The sequence below is a fragment of the Ascaphus truei genome, chromosome 20 (genome assembly GCF_040206685.1).
Source record: "Ascaphus truei isolate aAscTru1 chromosome 20, aAscTru1.hap1, whole genome shotgun sequence".
NCBI lineage: Eukaryota > Metazoa > Chordata > Amphibia > Anura > Ascaphidae > Ascaphus > Ascaphus truei.
In genome coordinates, this window is record NC_134502.1 from 11816854 (window position 1) to 11833073 (window position 16220).

The window sequence follows — 16220 nt, forward strand, 5'->3', positions numbered from 1 at the left end:
TGCCCCACTTCTCCTCCTTCTCTCCTTCCCCCCCATCACTCCTGCCCCACCACCCTCTCCCCTGCCCCCCTTCTCTCCTGCCCCCCTTCTCTCCTGCCCCCTTCTCTCCTGCCCCCCCTTCTCTCCTGCCCCAACTTCTCTACTGCCCCCCCTTCTCTCCTGCCCCCCCTTCTCTCCTGCCCCCCCCCTTCTCACCTACCCCCCCTTCTCTCCTGTCCCCCCATTCTCTCCTGCCCCCCTTCTCTCCTGTCCCTCCCTTCTCTCCTGCCACCCCCTCTCTCCTGCCCCACTATTCTCCTGCCCCCTTCTCTCCTGCCCCCCCTTTTCTCTTGTCCCCCCTTCTCTCCTGCCCCCCTTCTCTCCTGCCCCCTTCTCTCTTGCCCCCCCCTTCTCTCCTGCCCCCCTCTCTCCTGCCCCCCTCTCTCCTGCCCACCCCTCTCTCCTGCCCCCTTCTCTCCTGCCCCCCTTCTCTCCTGCCCCCTCTTCTCTCCTGCCCCCCTTCTCTCCTGCCCCCCCCCCTCTCATCCTGACTTCCCCCCTTCTCTCCAGACTTCCCCTTCTCCTCCAGACTTTCCCCTTCTCTCCTGACTTCCCCCTTCTCTCCTGACCTCCCTTCTCTCCTGACCCCCCTTCTCTCCTGCCCCCCCCTTCTCTCCTGTCCCCCCCTTCTCTCCTGACCCCCCCCTCTTCTCCTGCCCCCCTCTCTCTCCTGCACCCCCTCTCTCCTGCCCCCCCTTCTCTCCTGCCCCCCCTTCTGTCCCCCCCCATTCTCTCCTGCCCCCCAATTCTCTCCTGCCCCCCCATTCTCTCCTGCCCCCCCCTTCTCTCCTGCCCACCCCTTCTGTCCTGCCCCCCCATTCTCTCCTGCCCCCCCCCCATTCTCTCCTGCCCCCCCCATTCTCTCCTGCCCCCCTTTCTCTCTGCACCCCCCTCTCTCCTGCCCCCCATTCTCTCCTGCCCCCCTCCCCATTCTCTCCTGCCCCCCTTCTCTCCTGCCCCCCATTCTCTCCTGCCCCCCCCATTCTCTCCTGCCCCCATTCTCTGCTGCCCCCCCTTCTCTCCTGCCCCCCTTCTCTCCTGCCCCCCCTTCTCTCCTGCCCCCCCCTTCTCACCTACCCCCCCTTCTCTCCTGTCCCCCCTTCTCTCCTGCCCCCCTTCTCTCCTGTCCCTCCCTTCTCTCCTGCCACCCCTCTCTCCTGCCCCCACTATTCTCCTGCCCCCTTCTCTCCTGCCCCCCCCTTTTCTCTTGTCCCCCCCCTTCTCTCCTGCCCCCTTCTCTCCTGCCCCCTTCTCTCTTGCCCCCCCTTCTCTCCTGCCCCCCCCCTCTCTCCTGCCCCCTCTCTCCTGCCCCCCCCTCTCTCCTGCCCCCCCTCTCTCCTGCCCCCCTCTCTCCTGCCCACCCCTCTCTCCTGCCCCCCCTTCTCTCCTGCCCCCCTTCTCTCCTGCCCCCTCTTCTCTCCTGCCCCCCTTCTCTCCTGCCCCCCCCTCTCTCCTGACTTCCCCCTTCTCTCCAGACTTCCCCCTTCTCTCCAGACTTCCCCTTCTCTCCTGACTTCCCCCTTCTCTCCTGACCCTCCCTCTCTCCTGACCCCCTCTCTCCTGCCCCCCTTCTCTCCTGTCCCCCCCTTCTCTCCTGACCCCCCCCCCCCCCCCTTCTCTCCTGCCCCCCCTCTCTCCTGCACCCCCTCTCTCCTGCCCCCCTTCTCTCCTGCCCCCCCCTTCTGTCCCCCCCATTCTCTCCTGCCCCCCAATTCTCTCCTGCCCCCCCATTCTCTCCTGCCCCCCCTTCTCTCCTGCCACCCCTTTCTGTCCTGCCCCCCCATTCTCTCCTGCCCCCCCCATTCTCTCCTGCCCCCCCCATTCTCTCCTGCCCCCTTTCTCTCCTGCACCCCCTCTCTCCTGCCCCCCATTCTCTCCTGCCCCCCTCCCCATTCTCTCCTGCCCCCCTTCTCTCCTGCCCCCCCATTCTCTCCTGCCCCCCCCATTCTCTCCTGCCCCCATTCTCTGCTGCCCCCCTTCTCTCCTGCCCCCCTTCTCTCCTGCCCCTCCATTCTCTCCTGCCCCCCCCATTCTCTCTCCTGCCCCCCCTTCTCTCCCTGCCCCCCCTTCTCTTCTGCCCCCCCTTCTCTCCTGCCCCCCCTTATCTCTTGCCCCCTCTTATCTCCTGCCCCCCCTTATCTCTTGCCCCCCCCTTATCTCCTGCCCCCCCTTATCTCCTGCCCCCTTTCTCTCCTGCCCCCCCTCCTCTCCTGCCCCCCCCCTTTTCTTCTGCCCCCCCCCCCCCATTTTCTCCTGCCCCCCCCCATTTTCTCCTGCCCCTCTCTCCTGCCCCCTCTCCTGCCCCCCCTCTCCTTCTGTCTTTCTCTCTTCCTTCATTCTCTGCCCCCCCTCTCCTGCCCCTCTCTCCTGCCCCCCCCTCTCCTGCCCCTCTCTCCTGCCCCCCCTCTCTGCCCCTCTCTCCTGCCCCCCCTCTCCTGCCCCCTCTCTCCTGCCCCCCTTCTCTCCTGTCCCCCCTTCTCTCCATGCCCCCCTCTCTCCTGCCCCCCTCTCTCCTGCCCCCCCCTTTCTCTCCTGCCCCCCCTTCTCTCCTGCCCCCCCACTTTTTCTCCTGCCCCCCCTTCTCTCCTGCCCCCCCTCTCTCCTGCCCCCCCCCTCTTTCCTGCCCCCTTCTCTCCTGCCCCCCCTCTCTCATGCCCCCCCTTTCTCCTGCCCCCCTCTCTCATGCCCCCTTCTTTCCTGCCCCCCTTCTTTCCTGCCCCCTTCTCCTGCCCCCCCTCTCTCTCCTGCCCCCCTCTCTCCTGCCCCCCCCCCTCTCTCCTGCCCCCCCTCTCTCCCTGCCCCCCCCTCTCTCCTGCTCCCCCTTCTTTCCTGCCCCCCCTTCTCTCCTGTCCCCCCCTTCTCTCCTGCCCCCCTTCTCTCCTGCCCCCCCTCTCTCCTGCCCCCCCCTCTCCTGCCCCCCTCTCTCCTGCCCGCCCCTCTCTCCTGCCCCCCTTCTCTCCTGTCCCCCCTTCTCTCCTGCCCCCCCTTCTCTCCTGCCCCACCTTCTCTACTGTCCCCCCCTTCTCTCCTGCCCCCTTCTCTCCTGCCCCCCCTTCTCCTCCTGCCTCCCCCCTCTCTCCTGCCTCCTCCTCTCTCTGCCCCCCCCCTTCTCTCCTGCCCCCCCTTCTCTCCTGCCCCCCCCCTCTCTCCTGCCCCCCCCTCTCTCCTGCCCCCCCTCTCCTGCCCCCCCTCTCTCCGTCCCCACTTCTCTCCTGTCCCCCCTTCTCTCCTGTCCCCCCCTTCTCTCATGCCCCCCTTCTCTCCTGCCCCCCCTTCTCTCCTGCCCCCCTTCTCTCCTGCCCCCCTTCTCTCCTGTCCCCCCCTTCTCTCCTGTCCCCCCTTCTCTGCTGCCCCTCCTCTCTCCTGCCCCCCCCTCTCTCCTGCCTCCCCCCCTCTCTCCTGCCTCCTCCTCTCTCCTGCCCCCCCTTCTCTCCTCCCCCCCCTTCTCTCCTGCCCCCACTTCTCTCCTGCCCCCCCCCCCTTCTCTCCTGTCCCCCCCTTCTCTCCTGCCCCCCCTTCTCTCCTGCCCCCCCCTTCTCTCCTGCCCCCCTTCTCTCCTGCCCCCCTTTTCTCCGCCCCCCTTTTCTCCTGCCCCCCTTCTCTCCTGCCCCCCTGCCCCCCCCCTTTTCTCCTACCCCCCCTTTTCTCTTTCCCCCCCTTCTTTCCTGCCCTCCCCCTTCTTTCCTCCCCCCCTTTCTTTCCTGCCCCCCCTTCTTTCCTCCCCCCCTTCTTTCCTCCCACCCCCCCTTCTTTCCTCCCCCCCCTTCCCCTATTTGTCTGTGTGTCTGTGTGTGTGTGTGTGTGGGGGGGGGGGGGGGGGGGGCTGTACACACACACACACACACACACACACAGATACTGAGTCATGACGCTGGTTTAGTGTATCACAGTTTGTTTCACTTTTACTTCTGTTTGCAGAGAGAAGAACAAAATGCCTGGTTCTGGGGACCCTTATAACTCCTCTTGTGAGGTCTCCACAGGGGTAAGAAAGGCAGATGGGTGTAGGAGAGGGGGACATGGGAGATGGGGAAGGGCAGGGCGAGAAAGAGAGGGGGCTAGAGGGAGATAGAGAAGCATAAGTTGTGAGAGAGCGAGAAGCATAACATTTCTGCAACAGAGAAATGAAGGGAGGAGACGGAATGGCAGTATAAAGGGGATAGGAGAGAGGGAGATATTCTGTGGGTGGGAAAGGGAGAGAGAGACTGTATAAAGTGGGGAAGGAAGGGGCGAGAGAGAGAAATGCACTGTATAGGGTGGAAAAGAGGAGAGAGAGAATGGAGATGGAGTGATAGAAGAGAGAGGGGTACTGTATATTCTGCAAAGGGCGAGACAGGGAGGAAGAGAGACGGATAATAACACAGGGAAGAGGAAATTTACCATGCACCTGTTTAATATAGTGAGGTAATGCAAAGATAACAAGGCGATAACTTCTGGTCACGCTAATAAGCGTTATATTCATCGTTATCTGTGCGTTACCAACAATCCCTGTATTAAATACAGAGACCCTAATTACCCTTCTCTCCCCCCAGACCACCATCATTGCCGTGGCGTTTAATGGAGGGGTCGTGGTGGGCTCAGATTCACGGGTATCTGCTGGGTAAGTTATTTCTTGGGGGGGGGGGGCGCGGGGGGGGGGGGGGGTAAAATTGGATTCTCTGGTATTAACCTGTCTGTATTTTGTCTGTATTTTTTTTAATGTCTTTCTAGTACTGTCCCTGTGTGTAATTGGGGGGTCTCTTTGTGACTTTTCTGTGTTTCTGGGGGTCTATGTGTGAGTATGTGTGTACAGTACTGTCCCTGTATGTAATTGAGGGGTCTCTTTGTGACTTTTCTGTGTTTCTGGGGGTCTATGTGTGAGTATGTGTGTACAGTACTGTCCCTGTATGTAATTGGGGAGGGTCTCAGTATGGCAGGATCTGCGTGTCTGGTACTGTCCGGGGGTCTATGTGTGACTGTGTGTCGGTCTGGTACTGTCCCTGTGTGTAATTGGGGGTCCCTGTATGTAAGGGACTTTGTTTGTAATCCCAGGGGTTCTCTGTGTGTATATTTTGGGGGTCTCTCTCGAGTGTAAGAAGGAGAAAGCCTGTGATGCCCATGTCTCTCTCCCCCCAGAGACTCGGTGGTGAATCGCGTGTTTAATAAGCTGGCCCCCGTACACGAGAAGATCTACTGTGCCCTGTCCGGCTCCGCTGCTGATGCACAAGCTGTGGCTGATATGGTACATTATCATATGGAGGTACACAGGTGAGAGATAGCTGTGTGTGTGTGTGTGTGTGTGTGTGTGTGTGTGTGTGTGTGTGTGTGTGTGTGTGTGTGTGTGTGTGTGTGTGTGTGAAACCCTGCCTTTCAACCATTATCACCTAGCACACAGCGCTTCCACCGCAGCAAGGGATTCAGGGAAATGACATGCAAATGAGCACACAGCGCCACCTTTTGCTTCAAAACCATTTAACATGGTCCCCAATAAGCTTATGCTTGCTGCAGTTCACAGCTTTGAGCACAGCCTGGGTTAAGATGCATAGCCAGTAAACCCACCCACAAACATATAAACCATACGATTCGGGGACCGAAACGTCGGTTTATGTGTCTTTTTTTCAATACAAAGAACTTGTGATAAAACTTACCAGAGTGCTGTCTCCTGATCTCGTGCTTCAAACGGTATCGTATGGTTTATTATTGCTTTATGGCAATTTTTTCTACTTGCAAGTGGTGTGCAGGCTGCTTCTTTGGATTATATATATAACATAACTTAAAATGTGATGGTAAACCCTACAGTCTTGAAAATGCAAAGCCAGCAACACAACCAACTTCACACTGATGATACCCATTAAGGTTGAAACATGTCTGTGAATGGTTTCCCTGGCTTTGCATCTGATTCCCATGCGGTGCTTTTAAAGCTGTGTGAACAGCGAGCATTAGCTTATATGGGCTCCATAAGTGTATGGATATTCCAGGCAAAAGGTGACTCGTGTGCTCATTTGCATGTCATTTCCCAGAATCCCTTGCTGCAGTGGGAACACTGTATGCTAGGTGATAATGGTTGAAAGGCCGGGTTGCAGACCTATCTAAGGCCTCGGGCATGGTCAGCGCTTAGGCGCTGAGGCGCGCTGCTCCTCGGCGCGCTGCTCCTCGGCAGTGAGCCCCTTGCAGCCGCAATGAGAGCGGCTTTAGCAGGGGCTCGCGCACGCTTCCGCACGCTTGCGGAAGCATGTGTCTTACCTAATCTTTCGTTTCTGCGCTCGCCGGAGCGCAGGGCCGGTCACAGCCCCCTTCCCCCCCCCCCCCCCCCCTCCACCCCCCACCGACATGCCCGGTGTCGGTGGTATTGTGAGCCCCCCCATTTGACACCGCACGAGCCCCCTCTATTTGACCCCCTCTTCCCATGTATTTCTCTCCCCTCCGTCTCACTCTTACTCCCTCTTTTCATCACTCCCTCCCTCCCCCCCTATCACTCGCGCCCAACTTCCGCCAATTACCCCACTCTCACTCAATCCCACCCCGCAAAATACATCCCAACTCCCCGACACCCCAAATACATACAAAAATAACCATCCAAATACACCCACCCCCCAATACATGTAAAAATAAACCTGTGCTACCAATACATGTAAAAATACGCCTGCACGCCCACAGTACTTACATGTAAAAATACACCCGCCCCCCAATACATGTAAAAATACACCACCCCCAATACATGTAAAATTACCCCGTCCCAATACATATAAAAAATACATCCACCCCCCAATACATATAAAAATACCCCCACCACCCCCCAATACATATAAAAAAATACCCTATACATATAAAATTACCCCCGCCCCAATAGATATAAAAAATACACCCACCCCCAATATATATAAAAATACCCCCACCGCCCCCAATACATATAAAAAATACCCCCCATGCATATAAAAATACCCCTCAATACATATAAAAAATACCCCCACACTCCCAATACATATAAAAATGTCCCCCAATACAAGGGATAGTTGAGTGTGAGTAACAAGAGGAACAGGGGACAGGGGAGTGGAAGAAGGAATAGGGGACAGGTGATTGACAGGAGGAACAGGGGACAGGTGAGTGATAGGAGGAACGGCCCACAGGTGAGTGACAGGAGGAATGGGGGTCATGTGAGTGAAAGGGGCAATATATACAGTATATTAGTTGAAACATAGCTGTATATACAGGTGCGAGATCTGAGTCTGAGTGCCTGCTCGCTTTCTGTATATGCTCAGTCTGAGTGCCTGCTCACTTCCTATATATGCTTAGTCTGGGTGCTCGCACACTCTGTATATGTTCAGTCTGAGTGCCCGCTCGCTCTCTGGATCTGCTCAGTCTGCATGCTCGCTCGCTCTCTCTCTGCATATGCTCAGTCTGAGTGCCTGCTCACGCTCTGTAAATGCTCAGTCTGAGTGCCTCCCTTGTCTCTCCCCACAGTATAGAGATGGGGGAGGCTCCCTTAGTCCTGGCAGCTGCCAACCTGGTGAAAGGGATTAGCTACAAGTATAAGGAGGAGATGGTGGCACATCTCATTGTGGCTGGATGGGACAGGAGGAACGGGGGACAGGTGAGTGTGAGTGAAAGGAGGAACAGAAAGGTGAGTGTGAGTGAGAGTAGGAATGGGGCAGGTGAGTGTGAGTGACACGAGGCATGGGGACAGGTGAGTTTGAGTGACAGGAGGAATGGGGGACTGGTGAGTGACAGGAGGAACAGTGGACAGTTGAGTGACAGGAGGAACAAGGGATAGTGGAGTGTGAGTAACAAGAGGAATGGGGACAGGGGAGTGGGATAAGGAATAGGGGACAGGTGATTGACAGGAGGAATGGGGGACATGTGAGTGAAAGGAGCAATAGGGGACAGGTGAGTGTGAGTGACGAGGAATGGGGTCACATATGTAATTGACAGGAGGAACTGGGACAGGTGAGTGAGTGACAGCAAGATTGGAGGGCAGATGAGTAATAGTGACAGGAGTTGGGGACAGTTGAGTGTGAGTGACAGGAGGAACAAGGGATAGGTATGTGGCAGGAGGTGCAGGGGACAGTTGGTTGTGACTGACAGGAGTCTCAGGGGACAGGTGACTGTGACTTACAGGAAGAACAGTGAACTGGATAGTGTGAGTGTCAGAAGTAATGGGGGGATAGGTGAATGTGAGTGAAAAGAGAAGCATGGGGCAGATTAGTGTGGATGAAGGTGAGTGAGTGTGTGTAAGTTAGATTGTATGATACACATTACACTTACACTCTGCCTCACCCGCACAGGTTTACGGGACTCTGGGAGGGATGATAACACAGCAGCCGTTTGCCATTGGCGGCTCCGGCAGTACATATATTTACGGCTACGTGGATTCTGTCTTCAAGCCTGGAATGTCCAGGGAGGAGTGTGAGAGATTCGCTGTCCATGGTGAGAGGAGTAAGGCCGCGCTTACAGTGCCGGCGATGGCGACGCGGCATCACCCGACAACAAATGCATTGCCACCGCCGCGTGTGCTTATAGTAAGCGCGACGGCAACAATGTGACGGAGCGGCGGCAGCGTCGCGAAAACTGGTAGCCGGCAAAATTTGATTTTTCAAGGTCTGTCGCCTCATGTGACGGCCCTTGAGCCAATCAAATGGCCGGAAACCCTCGACGACGACGCCCAGCGAAATATAACTTTCGCCTGCGGCCACGCCGACGGGTGTCGTCGCCCGTCTTGTCGCCATCGACGGCACTATACGCCCGGCCTAAGGAGTCCCTAATGTGTGTCACCATCTGTGTGTGTCACGTACAGTGTCACCCTCTGGGGGGAGGGACAGAATCATAGCTCCCTTCTGTCTGTGTCACTGTGTCACTCTGCGGGGGGAGGGACAAACTCATAGATCCTTTCTGTCTGTGTCACTGTGTCACTCTGCAAGGGGAGGGACAAACTCATAGATCCTTTCTGTCTGTGTCACTGTGTCACTCTGCAAGGGGAGGGACAAACTCATAGATCCTTTCTGCCTATGTCACTGTGTCACCCTGCAGGGGGAGGGACAAACTCATAGATCCTTTCTGTCTGTGTCACTGTGTCACTCTGCAAGGGGAGGGACAAACTCATAGATCCTTTCTGCCTATGTCACTGTGTCACCCTGCAGGGGGAGGGACAAACTCATAGATCCTTTCTGTCTGTGTCACTGTGTCACTCTGCAAGGGGAGGGACAAACTCATAGATCCTTTCTGTCTGTGTCACTGTGTCACTCTGCAGGGGGAGGGACAAACTCATAGATCCTTTCTGTCTGTGTCACTGTGTCACTCTGCAGGGGGAGGGACAAACTCATAGATCCTTTCTGTCTGTGTCACTGTGTCACCCTGCAGGGGGAGGGACACACTCATAGATCCTTTCTGTCTGTGTCACTGTGTCACCCTGCAGGGGGAGGGACAAACTCATAGATCCTTTCTGTCTGTGTCACTGTGTCACCCTGCAGGGGGAGGGACAAACTCATAGATCCTTTCTGTCTGTGTCACTGTGTCACTCTGCAGGGGGAGGGACAAACTCATAGATCCTTTCTGTCTGTGTCACTGTGTCACTCTGCAGGGGGAGGGACAAACTCAAAGATCCTTTCTATCTGTGTCACTGTGTCACTCTGCAGGGGGAGGGACAAACTCATAGATCCTTTCTGTCTGTGTCACTGTGTCACTCTGCAGGGGGAGGGACAGACGCATAGCTCCCTTCTGTCTGTGTCACCCTGCGGGGGGAGGGACATATCTTGTATGTATATATATATATTTAAACCCAATATATAGTTTATAATGATATGTATGTTACTGGCTTATTTCCAGCTCTGTCCCTGGCGATGAACAGAGATGGCTCAAGTGGAGGAGTTATGTACCTGGTGACCATTACCAAGGACGGGACTAAAGACACCATCATCTCCGGGGACAGCATCCCTCGCTTTTACGACCTTTAACGATATATGTATATGTACACAGCATTAGTATATATATATATGCACATGCATGCATGAATACACAAATACGTACACAAATACATTGCTATGTCTGCTAGACGGAGAAATACATCTCTTTTATTGCATTTGGTGTCATATGGTCCATTACTTAGGGGAATCATTTAATTATATTACCCTTTTTAATGTGCAAACTTTTACACACACTTACATTGAGCATTATAGGATAGGGCCCTTTGTAGTGTGCAAACCTTTAAAGGCTTAGGCTGCGCTTATAGTGCCGGCGACAGCGACGCGTTGGCGACGTCACGCTGCGATCGCTGGAAAAATTCAAATTCACTTGGCTTCCAGCGATCGCAACCAAACCGTCACGCGTCGCTTCTACTATAAGCGCACGCGACGGCGGCAATACATTTGTTTTGCCGCGACATCGCCGGCACTATAAGCGCAGCCTTTGTGTGCCATCCCCATGATTTGTTACCCCCCCACAAAAGGAGACCAAACTATCAGCCAGTCCGCTAGCCCCTGGATGCAGACGACCACGTTCTGCAGTCAGCGCTTCGTGGCGGGAGCTCTGCTCCTGCCTGCGGCACCACAGCGAGCCTGGCTAGGGCAAGCAAGAGGTCCGGGACCCAGGAAACCCGCCCGGGAGTGATCCCGGTCTGGGAAGAGGGAGTGCAGTGAGCTGCCTGCACCTTACCTGCCCCGTGAGCGGCGGGTAATCCTCCTGTGGTCCTGAGAGGCAGCAGCAGAAAGGATACTGGAGGCTGGCTCTTGGAGCGGGGGAAGCTGGGTGTCCTTGGAGTGTGGGGAAGCTGGGTGTCCTTGGAGTGTGGGGAAGCTGGGTGTCCTTGGAGTGTGGGGAAGCTGGGTGTCCTTGGAGTGTGGGGAAGCTGGGTGTCCTTGGAGTGTGGGGTGGCTGGGTGTCCTTGGAGTGTGGGGAAGCTGGGTGTCCTTGGAGTGTGGGGAAGTTGGGTGTCCTTGGAGTGTGGGGAAGCTGGCTGTCCTTGGAGTTTGGGGAAGCTGGGTGTCCTTGGAGTGTGTTGAAGCTGGGTGTCCTTGGAGTGTGAAAAGCTGGGTGTCCTTGGAGTGTGGGGAAGCTGGGTGTCCTTGGAGTGTGGGGAGGCTGGGTGTCCTTGGAGTGTGGGGGAGCTGGGTGTCCTTGGAGTGTGGGGAAGCTGGGTGTCCTTGGAGTGTGGGGAAGCTGGGTGTCCTTGGAGTGTGGGGAAGCTGGGTGTCCTTGGAGTGTGGGGAAGCTGGGTGCTCTTGGAGTGTGGGGAAGCTGGGTGTCCTTGGAGTGTGGGTAAGCTGGGTGTCCTTGGAGTGTGGGGAAGCTGGGTGTCCTTGGAGTGTGGGGAAGCTGGGTGCTCTTGGAGTGTGGGTAAGCTGGGTGTCCTTGGAGTGTGGGTAAGCTGGGTGTCCTTGGAGTGTCGGGAAGCTGGGTGTCCTTGGAGTGTGGGGAAGCTGGGTGTCCTTGGAGTGTGGGGAAGCTGGGTGCTCTTGGAGCGGGGGAAGCTGGGTGCTCTTGGAGTGTGGGGAAGCTGGGTGTCCTTGGAGTGTGGGGAAGCTGGGTGTCCTTGGAGCAGAGGGAAGCTGGATGCTCTTGGAGCGGGGGAAGCTGGGTGCTCTTGGAGTGTGGGGAGGCTGGGTGTCCTTGGAGTGTGGGGAAGCTGGGTGCTCTTGGAGCGGGGGAAGCTGGGTGTCCTTGGAGTGTGGGGAAGCTGGGTGCTCTTGGAGTGTGGGGAAGCTGGGTGCTCTTGGAGCGGGGGAAGCTGGGTGTCCTTGGAGTGTGGGGAAGCTGGGTGCTCTTGGAGCGGGGGAAGCTGGGTGTCCTTGGAGTGTGGGGAAGCTGGGTGTCCTTGGAGTGTGGGGAGGCTGGGTGTCCTTGGAGTGTGGGGAGGCTGGGTGTCCTTGGAGCGGGGGAAGCTGGGTGCTCTTGGAGCGGGGGAAGCTGGGTGTCCTTGGAGTGTGGGAAAGCTGGGTGTCCTTGGAGTGTGGGAGGCTGGATGCCCTTGGAGTGTGGGGAGGCTGGGTGTCCTTGGAGTGTGGGGAAGCTGGGTGTCCTTGGAGTGTGGGGAAGCTGGGTGTCCTTGGAGTGTGGGGAAGCTGGGTGTCCTTGGAGTGTGGGGAAGCTGGGTGTCCTTGGAGTGTGGGGAAGCTGGGTGTCCTTGGAGTGTGGGGAGGCTGGGTGTCCTTGGAGTGTGGGGAAGCTGGGTGTCCTTGGAGTGTGGGGAAGCTGGGTGTCCTTTGAGCAGGTGGGAAGCTGGGTGTCCTTGGAGCGGGGGAAGCTGGGTGTCCTTTGAGCTGGGGGAAGCTGGGTGCCCTTGGAGTGTGGGGAAGCTGGGTGTCCTTGGAGTGTGGGGAAGCTGGGTGTCCTTGGAGTGTGGGGAAGCTGGGTGTCCTTGGAGTGTGGGGAAGCTTGGTGTCCTTGGAGTGTGGGGAAGCTGGGTGTCCTTGGAGTGTGGGGAAGCTGGGTGTCCTTTGAGCAGGTGGGAAGCTGGATGTCCTTGGAGAAGGGGAAGGTGTGTGTCCTTGGAGAAGGGGAAGGTGTGTGTCCTTGGGGCGGGTGGGAAGCTGGATGCCCTTGGAGCGGAGGAAAGCTGGGTGTCCTTGGAGTGTGGGGAAGCTGGATGCCCTTGGAGCAGGTGAAGGTGGGTTTCCTTGGAGCGGGAGGAAGCTGGGTGTCCTTAAAGTGGAGGGAAGCTGGATGTCCTTGGAGCAGGGGGAAGCTGGATGCCCTTGGAGTGAGGGGAACCTGGGTGTCCTTGGTGCAGGTGGGAAGCTGGATGCCCTTAGCCACCCGCCCGCCTGCACCACCAGCGTTAAGCTCGGCATGGAACACAGAGTGAGGAAGATGCCTGCAGCTGATGGAGAGCCGGGTCCGGCCGTGACCGGCTGCCTATCCTGGCCAGAGGTCGGGGCCAACTTTTAGCGCCAGCCACCGGGCCCCCTGCTGCCTCTGGGGCCGGAACACCTGTCCTGGCTATCCCCCCCTGTCAGTGGATCTGCACACGCTTACATTGAGCATTATAGGTTAGGCCTCTCTGTAGTGGGCAAACCTTTACCCACAGTTACATTGAACATTATAAATGTAATACCATATTCTTGATTCTTTGACTCCATTTCTCCTGGTTTTGTAAATGTTCTTTAACCATTTCATTTGTGTACAATTATTAAAATGATAACTAAGAGTACAGATAATGAGCTTTCTATTTCTGTCTTTGTTATGTGTTTATAATTAAAGCCCCAGATGGGAATTATGAGTTGGGGTTGTTCATACCTTTTAGGAAATTAGTCATGAGTTTAGAGGGTAACAACGTCTTGGGGTGTAATTGTTTTAAGATGGGTCTTAAAGGTGGAGAGAGTGTGCTAGTCAGATATTGAGAGGAAGGCTATTCCAGAGGTGTGGAGCAGTAAGTGGGACAGAGAGAGGTTTAGGTGTATAAAAGGGGTAGACAGAAGATATCCCTGAGTAGGTCTAAAGTGAGAAATTAGGCTTTGAGGTTTAAGAAGAAGCATAGGAGGGTATACTGAGAGATTAGGATGAGATGTAGGATGGGGCAGAGGAGGGTATTGTGACATATTAGGGTGAGATGTAAGGAGGGGCAGAGGATGGTATAGTGAGAAATTAGGGCTGTGATGTAAGTAGGGGCATAGGAGGTTATAGTGAGATATTCGGTGAGATGTAGGGTGGGGCAGAGGAACGAAACTGAGAGATTATGGTGAAATATAAGGGGGGCAGAGGAGTGTATAGTGAGATATTGGGGTGAGATGTAAGGAGGAGTAGATTAGGGTATAGTGAGTGATTAGGGTGAGATCTAAGGAGGGGCAGAGGAGAGTATAACCTTATAAGAATGTAGCCCTGTGTGGTTTGGGCTATAGTTCTGCCCTCCTCCTGGCAGTAATCCCTGTGTAAGGGCAGGTTTGCCAGGAGTTATCATGGGGTTTTCCCCACCTCAAGCAGTGCACTGAGGCAGTGAAGGCAGGTCATCTGACTCTGTGTCCAATCAAGAGACACAGGGGCGGTGCCTGTTGAAACTACTTAAGGCATTGCACTTCCTATTTAGTTGGAGTAGAAGTGTAAGTTAGAGTGGAGAGAATGAGTAGAGCTATTAGCGTTAGAGTCAGTGTTCAAGAGTGTGGACCATATACCTCCTACCCTGCTTAGGGGGTAGGGGAAGAGCTAGACCCACTCTGGGTGTCCCTAGGCCCGGAGTGGAGTCAGGGACTTCCTGCTGGGGGACAGCTTGCTGTGTGCACGGTATGCTGTAACTGATTGAGAAGAGAGGAATAAAGAGATCGCACTTTTATACAAGCTCCTGCCTGAGAGTGGAGCTTATCAGGAGGAGGGGGAGACAAATTCTTCTGTAGGTACTCCTCCCCATATTGCTGGGGGCTGCAGGAGATGGAGGCGCTGCACTAGTGAAGAGAACGGAGGCACAACCCCAGAAACCTGTCCTTTCTTCCCCCATGTCATCACGGGAGACTCAGGGCCCCCTGTTGCCAGCAGGTACGCACCACACACAGACGTAGCCTGAGCGTTAATTTTCCTAGAGGGCCCTATCTGAGATTGGTGTGAGGATTCGGGGATTGCGTCCCTTGCGGCGCGGTTCCTCCTCTTTACATGAAAGTACTGCAGCGGCTGCTGTCTCCGATCTGCCCCCCGCTGGTGCGCGCACCCCCGCTCTGTTTACAGAGCGCGTGCGCACCCGCTCCTCTTCTACCAGGTCACAGACCTTAGCTCCGCCCCCTCAGTCACACCGCACCTCCGCTGCGCGCGGCGTGCACGCGTGACGTCGCGCAACGAGCCCCAGCTGCGAGTCAAGACTGCTGTGAGCCCTTGTCTCCTGCAGCCTATCCTTTGCATCTGCAGAGGCTCCACCTCCACTCCGCCCCCTCTCCTACTGGTTCCTGTCTCCTATAAGAAACTTCCTCTTCCTGTCATACCTTGCTGAACATAACCTTGTGTAGCCTTTGCATGTGCCTGTCTTGTCCAGCCCAGTCTTGTCTTGTTCTCTGCAGTTAACCTCTTGTGTACCGACCTGGCTTTGCATTTGGATTCTCTCTGGCTCTTGACCCCTGGCTTACGGATAACGACGACGAATACCTCTCCAACCCCAGACCACAGGCTTACGGACTCCAACTACGTGTACCTCTCCAACCCACGGACCCCGGCAAGTATTGGATTAACCCTTTCTACATACCCAGACCCAGCAACGCTACAAACCACCTTCTGGGCTCGCCCCCGCTACTGTGGGTGTGTGGCACAGTCCTTCCCACCTCAGTGCCGGGGTCAGGTCTTGTTTGTGGGCTCGCGCAAGCGTTACAGTATGTTCAGCCCAACAAACATTGACCCCCCTGAGTGGGCCAAACCACAACTGTTGCTATTCTAGTGGGAAACATACCCCAGGAACCACGTCTTCCGTCACCCAATTGGTATGCGGGTGAACCCCTAGAATGCCGAGGCTTTCTAAACCAATGTGATGTCCACTTTGAATTAACCCCTTCTCGCTTCTCTACTGATAGGTCTAAAGTGGCTTATATCTTTTCATTGTTAACCGGAGATGCACTGGCCTGGGCAAATCCTATCTGGGAGTTAATGCCTGAACTCACGCAGAACTTTATTTCTTTCAAAAAAAGGTTTCAGCAGGTTTTTAACACTCCTGGCCGCAAGGCGACTGCGGACTCTTCTCTTTTTCATATCACCCAGGGCCACTGGACCGTCGCGAAGTACGCTCTTGAATTTCGGATTATTGCAGCGGAAACCGGTTGGAACAACGAGGCTTTAACTGCAGCCTTCTGGCAGGGCCTCTCTGACTCCGTGAAAGATCAATTGGCTGCATGTGAAAGACCCACTGCCCTGGAGGATCTGATCTCTACATGTATACGGGTGGATCAACGCCTCCAAGAGAGACGAAGTGAACGCCGGATTACACGTATGCCGGTACCTATACCTATCTCTCCTACTCTCTCTCCTTCTTTTGTTCCAGTTCCTGAAGCACCAGACCCCATGCCGCTGGGTACTCACCATTTGTCCTTTACAGAAAAACAGCGCCGGAGAAGCGAGGGGCTATGTCTTTATTGTGGCCTAGCTGGTCATTTGGCGTACCGCTGTCCTACGCGTCCGGGAGAACGCCAGCGGCCTATAAGGTATGATGGAGTTGCTTTGGATACCATATCTTCTTGTTCCTCTTCCAAGGAAAGTATGCCAAAAAGGATCCTTCTACCTATCATAATGGAGGGTACGGACTTTCATATTTC

At 55.8% G+C, this 16220-nt stretch overlaps 1 protein-coding gene across 1 annotated transcript in view; it reads left to right on the top strand.

The window, feature by feature from the left end:
• Positions 1–10839, top strand: part of PSMB9 (proteasome 20S subunit beta 9) — a 42102-nt gene extending 31263 nt beyond the window's left edge. The window contains exons 2-7 of the mRNA XM_075578159.1: positions 3958–4021; positions 4569–4636; positions 5152–5283; positions 7477–7606; positions 8298–8439; positions 9835–10839. Coding sequence (XP_075434274.1) covers positions 3971–4021; positions 4569–4636; positions 5152–5283; positions 7477–7606; positions 8298–8439; positions 9835–9962 — 651 coding nt within the window. The 5' untranslated portion in view covers positions 3958–3970 and the 3' untranslated portion in view covers positions 9963–10839. The remainder of the gene's footprint in view (positions 1–3957; positions 4022–4568; positions 4637–5151; positions 5284–7476; positions 7607–8297; positions 8440–9834) is intronic.
• The last annotated feature ends 5381 nt before the right edge of the window (positions 10840–16220 follow it).